The 14,750-nt window shown below is 37.8% G+C and overlaps 1 protein-coding gene across 8 annotated transcripts; it reads right to left on the reverse strand.

The window, feature by feature from the left end:
* Positions 1 to 903: 903 nt before the first annotated feature.
* On the reverse strand, positions 904 to 14,078 carry sri (sorcin). 8 transcript variants are annotated; one of them, XM_041792663.1, is made up of 9 exons: positions 14,006 to 14,078; positions 13,766 to 13,882; positions 10,285 to 10,323; positions 10,093 to 10,162; positions 6,165 to 6,208; positions 3,416 to 3,563; positions 3,133 to 3,246; positions 1,459 to 1,517; positions 904 to 1,285 (listed from the first exon to the last, which is right to left on the reverse strand). In XM_041792663.1, exons 2-9 carry the CDS (start codon positions 13,799 to 13,801, stop codon positions 1,259 to 1,261), a joined length of 537 nt encoding a protein of 178 aa, XP_041648597.1. In that variant the 5' UTR covers positions 13,802 to 13,882; positions 14,006 to 14,078; the 3' UTR covers positions 904 to 1,258. The 8 variants fall into 8 exon arrangements, with proteins under 8 accessions (XP_041648597.1, XP_041648591.1, XP_041648594.1 ...); XM_041792657.1 differs by having other exon boundaries at positions 10,285 to 10,326; XM_041792660.1 differs by having other exon boundaries at positions 14,014 to 14,073.
* Positions 14,079 to 14,750: the final 672 nt, after the last annotated feature.

Here is a 14,750-nt window from a genome sequence, read left to right on the forward strand (position 1 = left end):
AAGTTAGTATTAGAAGAAAAAAAATCAGAATACCTAGTTTGCAATATTCCCATAAGTCAACATTATGAAAAAAATAAATTCAATATTTGAAAACAAAAAATCCAAAATACACCATTACACCAACAGGGACCTAACCTGACACGCCAGATGGATTCACCAGACTTTAAAGGGATATTTCAGAATTTTTGAAGATGAGTTGTTTGAGGTACGTGGTAGCAGAAGTGGCATTAGCCTCCAGTGATTTCAGTGAGCATTGCTCCTTTAAGAAGGACTCTCTGGTTGTACCAACATTTATTTATCTTTTCAATGTTTAGGTCAGTCCAAGAACACAGGCATGCATTATGTTTCTAACCAATTATTTTTAAATATATAATTTATGTATATCTAAGTTTGACATGAGCTCCATGGAGATCTTTGCAGTCCTGTCTGAGCTCTGCAGCTCCTCTGACCTCATGGCTTGGGTTTTGCTCTGACATCATTGTCAGCTGTGTGGCCTTCTATAGAGAGGTGTGTGCCTTTCCAAATCATGTCCAATCAGTTTAATTTATCACAGGTGGACTCCAGTCAAGGTGTAGAAACATCTCAGCAAAAATCAGAGAAATGGGAGGAGACTGAGATAGATTTAGCGTTGTTGCAAAGGGTCTGAATACTTATGTCAATGTCATATTTCAGTTTTTTTTTAAGTAAATTTGCTAAACTCTTAAATTCTGTTCTGTCATGATGGGGCACTATCATTCATTCAGGATTGTTACAGAGAATGTGAAGGATGAGTTATGTTTGATGTTAAACTAAAACCTGAATTACCTTTAAAAGGGGCTGCCACCTCAGATTTGACTTTTCTATAATTTTCTCACAATTTAAACCACACAGCCCCTCAGAGTAAAAAAACACAGACAAAGGGAATGAATTAAAGCTAGTTTATCATAAAACATGCTCTTGGATTTATTCATTTCTGACATACATGGTGGCTATAGCATAGTGAGCTAGCATGGTTCCTATTAAAGGTTAAAGCTACAAATGTGAGAGAGATTATAATCCCCTTTAGTTTACAGGCACTCCAGGGGCCAACACTGAGGTTTACACGTTTGTTACATGTACAAATACACGTCCATGTGTTACTGTTAAAAGAGTTTCATTAAAAATGGAATGTGAGGTTGACATTTTCACGGTTAAAGATAAAACACATAGAAAATTACACAAAGATAATATGAGTGGTTTTAGAAGGCCGGAGTGTTCCCTTTGCTCAGACTTCTTCTCTTCATAGGCTCATGGTGACCTGGATAAACTGGAAAAATAAGAAGTATGTCAACATTTATAGAGCTGTTTTGAACTGAGTCATGCAGCTGTAACTCATTTATTTCAGTATCAAATCACAGTGAGGTCAACAACACTGGTCTTCATTTGAGTGTTTAAGAAGCAAATAAAAGCTTTAAAAATGTAAAAACTGTGGAAACTTACATCATCATAGTGAAACATGGCTTGTCCAGTGTGGCTCGTGTCTCTCCTTCTGAACTGATCTGAAAGACATGAGTTATAAAAACTCTTTAAGTCTCTATCAGGGAAGAAATTATTCTGAATTTACCAGTAATCTAGGGTTGGCCTTTAAGTCACACCAGTATAAAATACAGTCTGTTTGGGCCTCTCAGAGGGAGAAATGTTTCTGAACTGTCCTCCTCTTTAACCGACAGTTTCTGTGCAGATGTGTAGCCCTGTTAGTACCACACATTTACACCACTGAGAATTTACACTCCTACCAACTATAGCACTGTAGATGAGCTCTCAGTCTGCAGCTGCAGATGTGTGACAGACTCACCGCTCTACCCACCTCCTTTGGTTAAAGTTCAAATTTAGAATTTAGGTCTAACCTGAGAGCCTAACAGGGTCAACATTAAACCTTAAACCATCACCCTGACTTTCACCAGTAAAGAATTATCGGAAAAAAAACTGATGATAGATGATTTTGAGATTTGTAAAGTCAAAATGATGATTTAAAAGGCTTAAAATATGAGGAAAAAAGTCAAACATATTGAATTAAAAGGCCAAAACACAGAATTATAAATCAAAATTACACTTTACTAAGACAATTATGTGAGATAAAAAGTTGAAATCATGAGTTTAGAAGGTCGAATATGATATAAAATTTTAAATTATGAAATTAAAGGTCAAAGTATGGGATGAAATGTCAAGGCTAGATGTTTAAAAGGTCAAAATGTGAGATAGAACTCAAAATCATTTATTTAAATGATAAAAATATAAGATATAGTTAAATACCCTGAGTTTAAAAGGTCAAAATACAAGATTAAATTCAAAATCATGAGTTTAGGGAGTGAAACTAATATATAAATTCAAAAACATGAGTTTAAGACGGTCAAAATATGAGATAAAATTCAAAATCATGAGTTTGCAGGGTCAAAATATGAGATAAAATTCAAAAACTTGAGTTTAAGACAGTCACAATATGAGATAAAATTAAAAAACTTAAGTTCAAAACTGTCAAATTTTGAGATAAAACTCAAAATCATGAATTTAAAGGGTCAAAATATGAGATTAAATTCAGAATCATGAGTTTACAGGTTCAAAATATGAGATAAAATTTAAAAACATGAGTTTAAAGGGTCAAAATATGAGATAGAACTGAAAATCACACCTTTTACAGGTTCAAAATATAGGAAAGGTTCAAGATCTTGAGTTTCTGCAGACCTCAAACCGGTGGGCCAGTTATATTAAAGCAGAACTCCATAAGTTTTAATTATCTAACATTACTATACTAGACAGTTCTTTAAACACAGGGATCTGACCTAAAGAGGGGGAAAAGATGTCCAAAAGTGGCACAAACCCCACCAGCCTTGTCTGTATTTCTATGTATCACAGTACACTCAAGTGTGACAGCAGCGGCTGCACTTTCAGTCATGACTGTGCATGTCTTAGGACTTTATACCGGTATATTAGTCACATCGGTGTAGACTGTATGTGGCTGTACAAAGTCTGAAGCAGTTCATGTAGCAGGTCTTTACAAGCTTGAGCTGCCTAGACGTCTCAAAATGGGCTGGTTCTGCAACTTCACCAGCTGTTAAATTTATTGTTTTTTTTACTTTTTTAAAACACGTGGTGTTGTTAATTCTGCTCACTCACCAGTCAGAGCTCTGATTTTTATGCAGCAGGTTATGAAGTCATCAAAAGCGATGCGACCGTGTGTGCTGTGGCGCTTCATGATGATATTCATGGCCTGAGGGCTCAGGTTAAAGCCTGCAGAGGAACATATATAAAAATAACTCACATTTTACACTGGCTGCTGTTATCCAACATGTTCTTTTAAATTTAAATAGATGCTACAACAGAGGAGTTTATCAAGTATTCTCATTTGCAATTTTACATTTTCCACATTTCTTTGGAGAACTAAGGATTTTTAGTTTACCCATGGAGGTAAGGGCGTGCTGCAGTTCCGGACCCTCCACTGTTCCACTGCGGTCGCGGTCATAGGACATGAAGGTCTGCTTCCAGCCGTTGAGAACATTTGACAGCTCCTTGAACTCATTAAATCCCATCGAGCCGGACATGTCCCTCTGATACAACAAGCTCAGTCAAAGAGACAACAACAACTTCACATGCAGGCATTTTAACTAAACGTGGAGGAAGAAATGCCTCACTGAAAATCCTCCAGCAAAGAGCTTACAAGGATAAAACTACTGCAGTAAGACACTTAAGCTACAGTTTATTAGTAGGGATGCATCTATGCATGGATGTATGGATGGATGGATGAATGGATGGATGGATGATGCATGGATGGATGGATGGAAGGATGGATGGATGCATGGATGGATGGATGGATGGATGGATGTATGTATGTATGGATGGATGGAAGGATGGATGCACGGATGGATGCATGGATGGATGTATGGATGCATGGATGGATGCATGGATGGATGGATGGATGCATGGATGGATGGATGGATGGATGGATGGATGGATGGATGGAAGGATGGATGGATGGATGGATGCATGGATGGATGGATGGATGGATGCATGGATGGATGGATGGATGGATGGATGCATGGATGGATGGATGGATGGATGGATGCATGGATGGATGGATGGATGGATGGATGCATGAAAGGATGGATGGATGGATGGATGGATGGATGGATGCATGAAAGGATGGATGGATGCATGGATGGATGGATGGATGCATGGATGCATGTATGGATGGATGGATGGATGGATTCATGGATGCATGAAAGGATGGATGGATGGATGGATGCATGGATGGATGGATGGATGGATGGATGGATGGATGGATGGATGGATTCATGGATGCATGAAAGGATGGATGGATGGATGGATGCATGGATGGATGGATGGATGGATGGATGGATGCATGGATGGATGGATGGATGGATGGATGGATGCATGGATGCATGTATGGATGTATGGATGCATGGATGGATGGATGGATGGATGGATGGATGGATGGATGGATGCATGGATGGATGGACTTCCGCAGACTTTCATCCTGGAGGTGACTTGAAGGCTGCAGATGTACCAGTATGTTAACACCACTGAAGCTGAGTTCTGGTTGGGTCTTTTCTGATTTCAGTGATTAAAATAGAGTCCCTCCATTGTAAAAGGGTCTAAAGTGATAAAAACTTACAGTTTAAATTTATTGATGTCCTTTTCTGCTGTTGTGAGGTGATGTAAACATGCACTCCTTTAAAGAGATGGAAAATAAAATGGTGCTACAGAGTCTCATAATGTTCAGTGGTGGCTGTTGTAAGCTTGTATTTTTTGCCCTCTAGGCTTATGACTGAAAGCTATGAACATTAAAAAGTTATTTTAATTTCTGATATTTGGCATGGTGATCTACAAAGTGCTTCCATTCCGATTGCTTCTGAAACTAAACGTTTTAAAGACTAAGGAGTGGTGCTGTGAGGGCAGAGAGAAATCCCCCCTTCTTGAACCCCTCACGATCCAGGGTCAGCTTGTGGAGCAGGTTGAGTCCTACAAATACCTGGGAACAGAATTAGACACCTGTCTCACCCTTTCTCAGCATGTCAACTCTGTCTACAAAAAAGCACAACAGCGCCTCCATCTGCTGAGAAAACCTAGGACTTTTAATGTCAGCCAACATGTTTTAACCCTGGTTTATATCTCACTCATTGAATCCATTCTCACCTTCAACATCTAAACCTGGTACAACTCCCTCACCATCAAACATAAAACAAAACCCTCCCGCATAGTAAATCAGGCCAGCAAAATTACTGGTTCATCCCAAACTCCCCTTCCTGAGCTGTACAACCGCTCTATGATCAGGAAAGCCACCCTGATCACAGAGGACCCCTCTCACCCCCTTCACCATTCCTTCTAGTTACTGCCATCCGGCAGACGGTACAAAGTTCCCCTGGCCCGGAAAATATCGACAAAACAACCTTCATTCCCACCTGCAATAACCACCCTGAACAATATGAAATGAGTTTGTTTTAATCGGTTCACACAATACTTGTTTTTTATCAGCTGCTGCTATTAATATCCCCCCAATTATGACTGTGTGTTGGGTTTTAAATGTGATTTTAAATGTGTGTTCTTATGTGTTGTTTGAGCCTTGTCATAGAAGAATTTCTGTCACTTCTCAGACAGACAATAAAGCTTAAAGTTTATGAAATTCCCCACCAGAAGCTGCTGCTATATGAGGGTCCTTGGCATGGCTATGACTGAGGATCCCAGGTTCAGTTCGTTCATTTGGAGGATAATGCTGTTAAAAATCAGCTGAATGCATCCTCATATCTGTGGTCACTTATGGTTGTAGAATGAGTGAAGATTTGAAGGTGTGTAGCCTGTCTTAGTTTAGTGCCATGAATTTGAATACAGCACATTTTCCATTTATTTAAAGTCTTTGCATTATGGAAATAAATAATCACATGGGAAAACAACCATGTGACATTTAACACAAGTTTCAGCTGTGTGATCACACTCATGTTTGGCCTCGTCTCAGCTGTTTTTTTGGCCTGACGTGTTGACTAGGAAACCATATTGTCACACATCTGAAACCATATGTTAAAAAAACAGGAAGTTCATGACCTGTGGGGTTTTACACTCATTTTTAGCCATGGTAAATCAACCTATTAAACCTGACAAACCTTTTAATGTCTACTCTGATGTGTGAAGGATACATCCAGCATGCTGATCATGAGTCTGCAGGTCTCCAAGCTGAACGCTGTTGAAGAAAAAAAAACAAAGACTGTCAGCTCACAGGTTAAGTTTTACTTATCTGAACTTTAGATAGGGCTAGAAATATCTGTTTAAGACATTTCAACATGTTTACAAATGGGATGCAGGTAAGAGAATATCATTTACAGTGCTGCTTAAAGGTTTATTACACCTGCATTATGTGCATGTACATAGGGGTATGCATGCTATTTTTGTTTGTTTTACACGTTAGAAATATTGAGGCTTACATTGTATAACTAGCTAAAAAAGTATTGAGATATGGATTTACCCACTCCAATCTACCAAGTAGTCTTCATTCACCAACTATTTTTGGAGAAAAAAACATCTCAAAATCCAGTCACTCTTATTGACTTTTTCCCACGTAGTTTAAATTAGAAATATACAAATGACACTTAACGTTCACACATATGTGAACTCTGCAAATAGAAACATAAGATTTATAATTTAAACATCTTAAAAGGAAACACACACTTAGTCTCAAAAATACTAGAAGGTCTTTACAAAAATTTATTTAAATAATTTTCCAGAAATCTAGGAATTTTATCCTGGTTCATTTTGATAATATAGTTATTAACAACATCTTTGGTAGCCCTTAATGATTTTGGTCTCTATCTAGTACTTATGTCTATAAAAATGAAACAAGACTGGCCCGCCCAACATAACAAGGGTTCATGGGGGGTTGAAGGGAAGTTAGGTAACAGTGTTTTTGTTCTGTCACTCCACCCTCTTTCTGCTGATGTTTCCAACTGCTCTCAACTGTTGACAACAAAATAAAAAACTAGAGAACACTGCCGCTTAGTAGACACACTGTGCATTGTTTCTTCTTCTTTTGTCTAACTGAATGCATTTTCAGTCAGCTGAATCCTCCCTGACAGAGTCCACTGAGTCTCTTTGGAGATCACCAAACAGACCAGCTAAGCCGGTGCTTTTCATTTAAGTGCCATAAATAACCAGAACTCTGCAGATATATGCTTAGGATGAAACACTGCCTCATTCTCTAGACTCAAGATTGCACAGACATGTATAATCTGAGGATAAGGATAAATATTTGGTGTTAGCAGCATTTTGGCAGCCTTCTCAAGACTTTTGGTTGCCAAAGAGGATGGGCATATGATATTTGGACTGGCTTTATTTTCATGCATAAATAATCCATGTCAGAATAAACTTAGCTGATCAAATCCAATCAGGAGTACATGGAAAGGAAAACCTCGGCTTACAAGCAAAGAAAGAGAGAATTAATCATCTCCAGAGTAAAGCTGATGGTTCTTAGATGCTGTTTCTCTGCTTAGGATCGATTTTTAGGTCAACATGCAGCCTGCGAGTATAAACACATTGTATTGATAATCACTGTCAAACTGTCAGGGCAGTCCAGGCTCTCTGAGAAGGCCTAAGTATTTAAAAAACAGTATCTGAAAAGCCAAAAGTACAATCCCAATTCCAAAAAATTGTGGCACCCATCTTTACTTCTGTGGGACTCTGCTTCTCTAAAATGTTCCTCTTATACCCAGTCATGTTACTGACCTGTTGAACATTAACCGTAGTAATTGTAACATAATCCTCCAGCTGTTTTCACTAGTACCACTTAATTTTACAGCCTTTTTGTTGCCTTGTCCCTACTTTTTTGAGAAGTGTTACTGCCATCAAATTCTAAATGAGCTAACATTTTTCATGAAATGTTAAAATGTCTCTGCTAAATTCAATTAAATTCAATTCAACAACTTTATTAATCCCTCAAGGGGCAATTGGTTTGGAGCAGCTTGCACATAAAAACAGATAAAATATAGTGACAAAGATAGCAACAACATATGTGAAAGCTAAAATACACAAGACCTAAAAATGAATGCTAGTATAAATTAGGCTGAAAAAATAGTAAATAAACTAAAAAAACAATGAAGAATTGTCTGCTAAAAGGATAAAAGGATCTTTGAAGGTAAAAGACAAAAGACTGTAAAAGATATTAAAACATAAAACCTAAGGAGCATTTCATCACTGCATTATGTTTTTATTTACATTTTACCTAGTGTCCCAACTTTAAAAAAAACATTGGCTTGTATGCTATCATTTTAAAATTGATCATTCAGTATCTAAAGAAGCATTTTACATTAAAATATCCACCTTAAAGCACACTATTTTTGACCCTGTTGGCCTCTAAAAGGTCTAAATGAGCATTTAACCAATCAGAATTTTCCACTGCTCCTGTTGCTGGGCAGGATAATGCTTTACTTCCATCTCTGATTGGTGTACCCTCTACAAAATTTCAGAGGGTCTGGGTACAAAGAGGGAGTATTTTCAAATGAAAGAAAAACTGACCAATCACGATGCTCCTCTTATTGGTTGGTCTTTGTTATCTTTGACTTTGTAGGGCACACAAATCAAGATGTAGCTCAGAGTTAAGGAAAACTGCCAGCTAGCTTTCTCAGCTGATTGAAGCCATAAGTTATGTTTTCTCTAGTGAGGGAGGACAAAGCTATCAGTGCTGTTAACTGGATAAAGTTTCAGAGGCAAGTGAGATAAATCTGCAAATGAAGAAAGTACAAGTGAGATTAATTTGGAGAAGGAAACAGAGGAACTACAACTGCTGTCACTGTTTAACAAAGGTCAGTTTGAGGAAAAATCCTCATTAAGTAGAGCTGCTGCTCAGTCAGTAAATCTGCTTTATCAGAGCTCAGTGTGTGCATTAATTCTATATTATAGCTGTTTTTTAACGGATAAATCTATACATGAACATTATTTATGGAGGAGTTTAAAAAAGTTATGGTCACTGTCCACTGCGCATGGTGCTGAACTGCCTACCTCTTTCCTGGCTGTGTGCAGTGTTATGATGAGATGTTGTTGGTCTTGTAAATGTAAGATCCATGGTCTGTTACCGCTAAGTTGGTGTAAATTAAAACAATAACAATATTTCAGCATTATTTCAGAATAAGGTCTCTGCTTTTTTGTTGCCCTTGCTCGCAGGACTCGTATTTACGGTAGTTTTATTCCCAGCCTAACTGGGGGAACCAACCAACCAAAACTAATTAAAATAGGTTAAAAATTGCTAAAATGGGTTAATAATGGATAAAGTGGTGGAAAAGATGGTGAAATTGGATTTTAAAAGTAGCACAAATGGGTTAGAAGTGGCAAAAATTAGATAAAAATGGCAAAACCAGAAAAAAGGCAAAAATGGGTTAAAGTGGCAACAATGGGCATAGAAAGTGGTAAAAGGGAGTCAAAAAGCTTTAAACTGGCAAAAATGGGTGGAAATTTGGTGACGTGAGATGAAAAACTGAAAAAAAGGGTAAAATGAGATGGAAGAAATAGGCAGATAGTGGCAGAAACTGGTTAGACTAGCAAAAATGGGCATATCAGATAGTGAAATGTGGTTAAAATGGGAAAAATTGGGTGTAAAAAGGGGTTAATAGTGGCAATAATGGGCAAACAGAGGCAACATTAGGCTTAAAGTGTCATTAAGTGGTGTAGAAGTGGCAAAAACAGACAGAAAAAGTGGTGGAAAGGGTTTGAAATGGACAAAAATAAGCTTTAAATGGCAAAAATGTGTTAAAATTGGTAGGAAAAAATGAGAAAAAGAGGTGACGATTTGGCAGAATTGGTGTAAAGTGGTAACAGTGTAATCTAAAAATATTTTTATTTTTTTAGGGCATTTGGAGACCTCCTCTCAGTGTCTCACGAACCACAAGGGAGTCATGAACCCAAGGTTGAGAACCACTGCTGTAGACAACAACAAGTATTTTATTGTTCAGATGTGTGCTCTTCAGAGGCAAAACATTGGAAAAAAGTCTACAGTGGTATGAAAAAAGGCACAATCTCTCATGGTGTAAAAGCTTGCACTGAATCTGTGTATCTGGGTCGATATTAAACAAGTGATCTTACGTTTGTACGATCCAGAAATGCCAGACTGTGTGAGGCATTGCTGCAGCTCCTCTGCAGAGATCTGTCCATCCTGTTAAGGTGTAAAAACACAGAAGGAACAGTCAGACATCATCTCACAGACTGAACAACAGGAAGAGGAACTCCACCCTGTATTAATGACACAACTGATATCATGTTTGAGTAGGGTGTTACCTGTCCAGCTACAGCAGCAAAATATCCGTACAGAGGATCCTGCTGCAAAGAGAGAGAGAAAAAATACGATTTACTTTCTAACAAAAAACTACAAGTCAGTAGGTGATTCCTTAAAGCTGTATGTGATGATGATGATGATGACTGTACTTTATTTATGTGTCATGCAAAAAAAGTGCCCAACCCCTCATGGGTTTATAAGACACCCAAAAAATACAATTGCAGTGTTTAAAAAAATTAAATAAAATAAATCATAACAATTACGAAGTTGCGTGATCTTTTCTCAGCTCAGTAGTAAACAACAAACTCTGCCTTTTCTCCCAAGCTTTGCAGATAAAATCTGCTATGGCAAAAGTACCTTTTATGAAACTGAACTCAAGTTGTAGTATGTAGTATGGCTGGACAAAATAAACAGTAATTCTTGATTTTTTTATAGTCCCGCTTCCAAAATTACTTCATATTTTCATTTTTTTTAATAAAGGTAAATCTACACAGTGCAATAGTTGCACCATTGTCAACTAAAGGTCCATGCAGCAGGGATTTTTGTAACCCTTTCAAATACCACTTAATGCAAAAATAATGGCAGCCTTATATGCAGTCATGTTATTGCACAGCCAGACATTGTTATTGCGATTGAAGCTTTAATAATTGACATCTTCCTCATAAGATATGTGTTTAGAAGGAGGAATGAATCCATCAGTAATTGCAGGCAAACTCCTGCACACTGTCTAAACCCTCAGCCCGCAACCCCAAAATAAGGTGCTGAAGACCCGCGAGTTGTGGACACCTTAGGGCCAGGCTATTCAATTGGAGGCCACAATAGTCCCCTTAGGTCATTTTTAGTGGCCCTTTGAGTCGACCACTAATGCTTAAAAAATGCCCCACATTTTTTAAATAACGGACAATTATTATATTTGTACGAAAATTCCTCACATTAATTTCCTGATTTATTTGTCCCATGAATTCCACCCCATGGTGTTAAGTTTACTCCTATTTATACAAATCTACACATTTCTTGCCTCAGAGGACAAATTTGTAGACCTGTTTCCATGTTTTTGCTTGGCACATAAGACACACAGAAGTCCTATTTTACTCAAACAAAGACAAAAAGCTGATGCAGAAAACAGTTTAACTATGAATAAATGTAGAAGTATGTGTTTAATTTTGTTTGTGCGAGAGCTGTGTGCTAACTTTGCAATGAGTGTCCACTGGGTTGTATGAAAAACAGTTTCAGAAAGAATTTCAAAACAACTTGTGCTAATTTTTATATTGCATTTTTTTTTTACCTAGCCCTAGTGTTTGCTGTGAGAAGATTTTGAGGCAATGTCATGTTATGAGCAAAGATGTCGCACCATTTTACAGCGTTGTACTGAATCAGAAAGCGCTATATCAGCACAACTAGCAGTGCCATGGATTTTAGACCAAAAGGGATCACGGGCACATTTCTTTGTTTCCAAAGAAAAACATTTTCATGCAGTTCACAAACAGTTTTCATCAACTGTCAGTCCTCTGCATCAGTCTCCTAGTAAGGCTGCTAATCCAAGTAAATCATGCTGCACAGCTAAAAACCATTTTACTAATAAGGGAGCAAAAAGACTGGACACTGGAAGACCGGAAGAAGGTGTTGTGCACAGATGAGTCCAAGTTTGAGGTCTTTGGATCAAACAGAAGAACATCTTTGAGACGCAGAACAAATGAGAGGATGCAGGAACAGTGCTTAAAACCATCAGTCAGAGAGGTGGAGGCAGTGTGAGGGTCTGGGGGCTTTGGAGGTGGTAGAATGGGGGGTTTAAAAAGAGTGGAAGGGACCTAGAGGAAGGAAAGCTATCACAAGATTTTGACATGCCATGTTATACTCTGTGGACCGCACTTGCTTGGTCCAGGATAATGACCCAAAACACTCCTCCAAAATATCTATGAAATATTTAAAGAATAAGCAGTCAGCCATTCTGACTGTAATGGAGTGGTCAGCACAGTCCTCAGACCTGAACCCTATTGAGCTGTTGTGGGAGGAGCTTAACCGTACGGTAGGAGGGATGACTCCATCAAGCCAATCCATCTTGTGGGAGATTCTCTAGGAAGCATGGAGGGAAATCTCATCAGATCAGCTTGAAAAACTGACAGCTAGAATGTCTAAGGTCTGCACGGCTGTAACTGCTGCAAAAAGCAATGTTTAAAGAACATTTTTAATTAGAATAATTATTTATAACTCTGACAATGTCAGAGTTTCACATTCATTTGCTGTATTTCCTATTCAGACTAATTTCATGAGTTTTTCCATGGACAAACTGAAAAATTCCAAGTGATCCCAAACTTTTGAGCGTCAGTGTATGTCATGCAGTATCTCTCTGGCCCTTCTTGGGATCTTTTTTAAAGAACTGGCCCTCATTTAAAACCAACTGAATAGCCCTGTCCTGGAGGATTTTTAAATTCTTTAATTTGAGCATAAACTGCACCAAATCACCAGATTCCTATTTTAAAATTAACTAATTTTATGCAGATATTTTATTCTAAAAATTGTTAAAATATACGATTAGAAATCATTTTAATACATATTTTGTTTATTGAAGGACATCTGGTGACCCCCTTTCAGTGTCTCATGACCCTTCAAGGGTTCCCGACCTCCAGGTTGAGAACCACCAGTCTAAATTACAAAAAATAAATAAATACAGGAAATAACTTAGTAAGTACAACTCAGCCAATATTTTTGTGCAACTGAGACAGTTTTAGGATATAGAAGACTACTTGATAAGTGAAACCAAGCAAATACCCATTATTTGTTACCTGGAATCCACATTTTGATCAACGACTTAGTAAAATACAAATCAAATATTAAAAATATAATACTTGTAACTGTATTTAATTTCTTTGGTTTTATTAAAACTGCATAATCTAGCAGTTTGACAGCTGTAAATATATTTTAGTTTACAAACAGAACAGAATAATTCTAAAAATACACCAAATACTGTGCAGTTTCTTTCACTGATAGCAATGATAGGTTATGTAATACTCTGACAGGCAGAAGGGGCATTTGTCTGCACAGAAACAAACTTTCATTTTAAATTGTTTTGTTTTTTAATTCAGAACCATTGCAGAAACTACCTGGACTGTTATTTAAACATGTTACACCGTTAATTTCTCTTCCGGTTAGGATCAGTAATAACCCAGGAGAGAAGTTTTAAATGTGTTATAAAATGTGTATGGAAGCAATTAACGAACACAGTGTGCTAAAGGTTAGGCCTTAGATAGTTCCCTTCAGTAACCCACCTTTTACAAACATTAAACTGATTAATAGCAGTAGAAGCGCATGGTCCACATACAGCCTAATGCATATTTGGTGAATTTAACACCCTAATTCATTCTGTTCCACCAACTTCCGGGACTGTTTGGGTAGTAAAACCCTGACTGTCCCGGGACAGGGCTTTGGTCCAAGCTCGTAATAAACATTAGGACGATATTTAACCACATTATGATGAATACTCACCGCACCGGGAGCAGCACCGTAACCTGGATATGCCATTCTTCAGCCGTTTACGCTAATTCAATAAAAGGAGGAATGTAAGTCGCGGTTGTGCCTCCTTAAATCCAGAGGGTGTGTCTGCTGATGTGAAAAACGCCCAGAAACAATGTAAAGTGAGATAGTAGTGTCATAAAATCAACCTGGAGCAAGGAGACGGGTCTAAAGATTACTATAACAGTAGAAACAGGCAGGAAAATACGAAACCTTTGCACCTTCTTGTCAAATCCTCTGTTTCCTCACCGCGACTCAGTCAGACGAATTCTTATTGGTCGTCGACGACACGTGACATCTTCGGCCAATTAGATGAAAGAGTTTGCTACAGGGCTGATCGCTGCTTGTAACTGCAGAAAAGATTCAATAACGGTAAACAGACGATGACACGCTGATTTAAGAACACTTAAGTTTGGTTTGAGCGTTTAATATCACTGCTATTCACCATTTTCACTCCCGAACATCTGGACAAACAAAATGTTTTATGTTTTCAGCCTCCGGACTTGAATGTAACTGAATTGTCTTTAAAAAACTTAAAGGTTAGGACTATTTGGTTTGATGATGTAAGTTTTGTCAAGACTCCAAATGCCAATTCTAATTCCATTTTCAGTATTTTTTTGATATTCTGCAAAGTACAACCCCAACTCCAAAAAGGTAGGGCACTGTGCAAATGTAAATAAAATAAGAATGCAATGATTTTATTCATATCAGATGTTGAAACTGACACATTTTAACATTTAATAAAAATATTAGCTCATTTTGAATTTGATGGCAGCAACACATCTTAAAAATGTAGGGACAGTGTCCTGTTTAATATTGCGAATCATTCTCCCCTCTTTAACAACAGTCTGTAACATCTGGGAGGTGAGGAGACCAGTTGCTGGAGTTTTGGGAGAGGAATGTGTTCCCATTCTTGTCTGATGTTCTAGCTGCTCACAGTTCTTTGCCAGATTTTTCC

Source organism: Cheilinus undulatus, linkage group 8 (genome assembly GCF_018320785.1).
Source record: "Cheilinus undulatus linkage group 8, ASM1832078v1, whole genome shotgun sequence".
Lineage (NCBI taxonomy): Eukaryota > Metazoa > Chordata > Actinopteri > Labriformes > Labridae > Cheilinus > Cheilinus undulatus.